The sequence below is a fragment of the Laetiporus sulphureus genome (assembly GCF_001632365.1).
Source record: "Laetiporus sulphureus 93-53 unplaced genomic scaffold LAESUscaffold_366, whole genome shotgun sequence".
In the NCBI taxonomy this organism is placed as follows: Eukaryota; Fungi; Basidiomycota; class Agaricomycetes; order Polyporales; family Laetiporaceae; genus Laetiporus; species Laetiporus sulphureus.
In genome coordinates, this window is record NW_024468871.1 from 1 (window position 1) to 1,274 (window position 1,274).

The 1,274-nt window shown below is 60.8% G+C and overlaps 1 protein-coding gene across 1 annotated transcript; it reads left to right on the plus strand.

Moving 5' to 3' along the window:
• The first annotated feature begins 3 nt into the window (after positions 1–3).
• LAESUDRAFT_709721 (RNA-binding domain-containing protein) lies at positions 4–881 on the plus strand. Its single transcript, XM_040906725.1, has 3 exons — positions 4–275; positions 329–493; positions 595–881. Exons 1-3 carry the CDS (start codon positions 201–203, stop codon positions 805–807), a joined length of 453 nt encoding a protein of 150 aa, XP_040757110.1. The 5' UTR covers positions 4–200; the 3' UTR covers positions 808–881.
• Positions 882–1,274: the final 393 nt, after the last annotated feature.

The following is a 1,274-nucleotide window of genomic DNA, read 5'->3' on the forward strand; positions in this document are numbered from 1 at the left end:
CCTCCAACTCGGGCGCCGTCTCTCCATTATCATCTGCAGGCGCGCCCTCTGCCCTCTCGCCTGCCGCCGCCTTTGCGAGGCTCACCAACGTCAACAACGCAAGCGCAGGCTCTGCGAATGCAAGTTCTGGCGGCTCGTCCATCGCTTCCGCTACGGGCGGCGGCGCCCCGAGCAACGACGACATCGAGGCCGTCATCCAAATGGCCATGGCCTCCTCCGCCAGCTCCAGCGCCTCCGCCGGACGGGATACGCGCACACAACTCTTCGTGGGCAACGTAAGTGCCCACATCCATCCTTTTCTGTCCATCTCAACCATCGCCGCTCGCAGCTCCCCTACCGAGTGCGCTGGCAAGACCTGAAAGACCTCTTCCGGCGCGCCGGCACCGTCCTCCGCGCCGACGTCGCCCTGGGCCCGGACAACCGGAGTAGAGGACACGGCACCGTGCTCATGGCTGCTGCGGAAGATGGCGAGCGCGCGCTGGGGATGTTTCAGGTGCGTCAAGCGCGGTTCCCCGACCCAAATTGGGACGCTCATGTGTGCCGTGGCTGATGGGTTGTTTTGGATTCGATTCGTTGGTTGTTCGGGCGTCGCAGGGATGGTGCTGGCAGGGGCGTGTACTGGAAGTGAGGAAGGATAGAGTGGGCGAGGAACTGCTAGGTGAGTGCCCTTGGCTTCATTTCGGTCGCTGTTGTGTTCCCGATCGCTTTCTTCATCTCCGCGCCGCCCTTGCTTCTGCACGCCTCGCATGCACACGGTTGGGGAGGCACAAGATGCTGACGTGCGAGATCAGCAGCAGGAATAGATAGTATACAGCCGAGCCCGATGGCGCTATCCGCAGTACCGTCGCCGGGATCGCTGAGTCGCTTCGGCTCTGGCGTTGGTGCGTGCTTGCGTTCGGTATGTAATCGGATGAGTCGTGCTGATTCAGAACAGAGGCCGACGACGTGCTCGCGGGCGTGCAGGCATTCGTGGCGACTAATTCGTCCAGGACGTCGTCAATGTCGGGAACGGGGGTGGGCACGCCGGCGGTCAGCCGGAATTTGTTCGTGGGGAATGTGAGTGGTCGTGTTCGGACTCGGTGTTTACTTTTCGCGTGTGTGCAAGGGGCCGGATCGGTGCGGCGAGCGTGTGCGGGGCTTACGAGCGGGCTCTGCGTGCGTGGGAAGATGATTGGGACGTGGTGCAATCTGAGCTGATGGTCATTTTCGTGCATTCGTTCAGCGACACTCTAAATTCATTCACTTTTTTTTATTAAAAAAAGATTGACATGACT

Coding starts and splice junctions, on each gene's coding strand:
- LAESUDRAFT_709721 (XM_040906725.1), top strand. CDS start 201: ATGGCCATGGCCTCCTCCGCCAGCTCCAGCGCCTCCGCCGGACGGGAT. Junction 276..328: donor CACAACTCTTCGTGGGCAAC/GTAAGTGCCCAC, acceptor CGCCGCTCGCAG/CTCCCCTACCGAGTGCGCTG. Junction 494..594: donor GCGCGCTGGGGATGTTTCAG/GTGCGTCAAGCG, acceptor CGGGCGTCGCAG/GGATGGTGCTGGCAGGGGCG.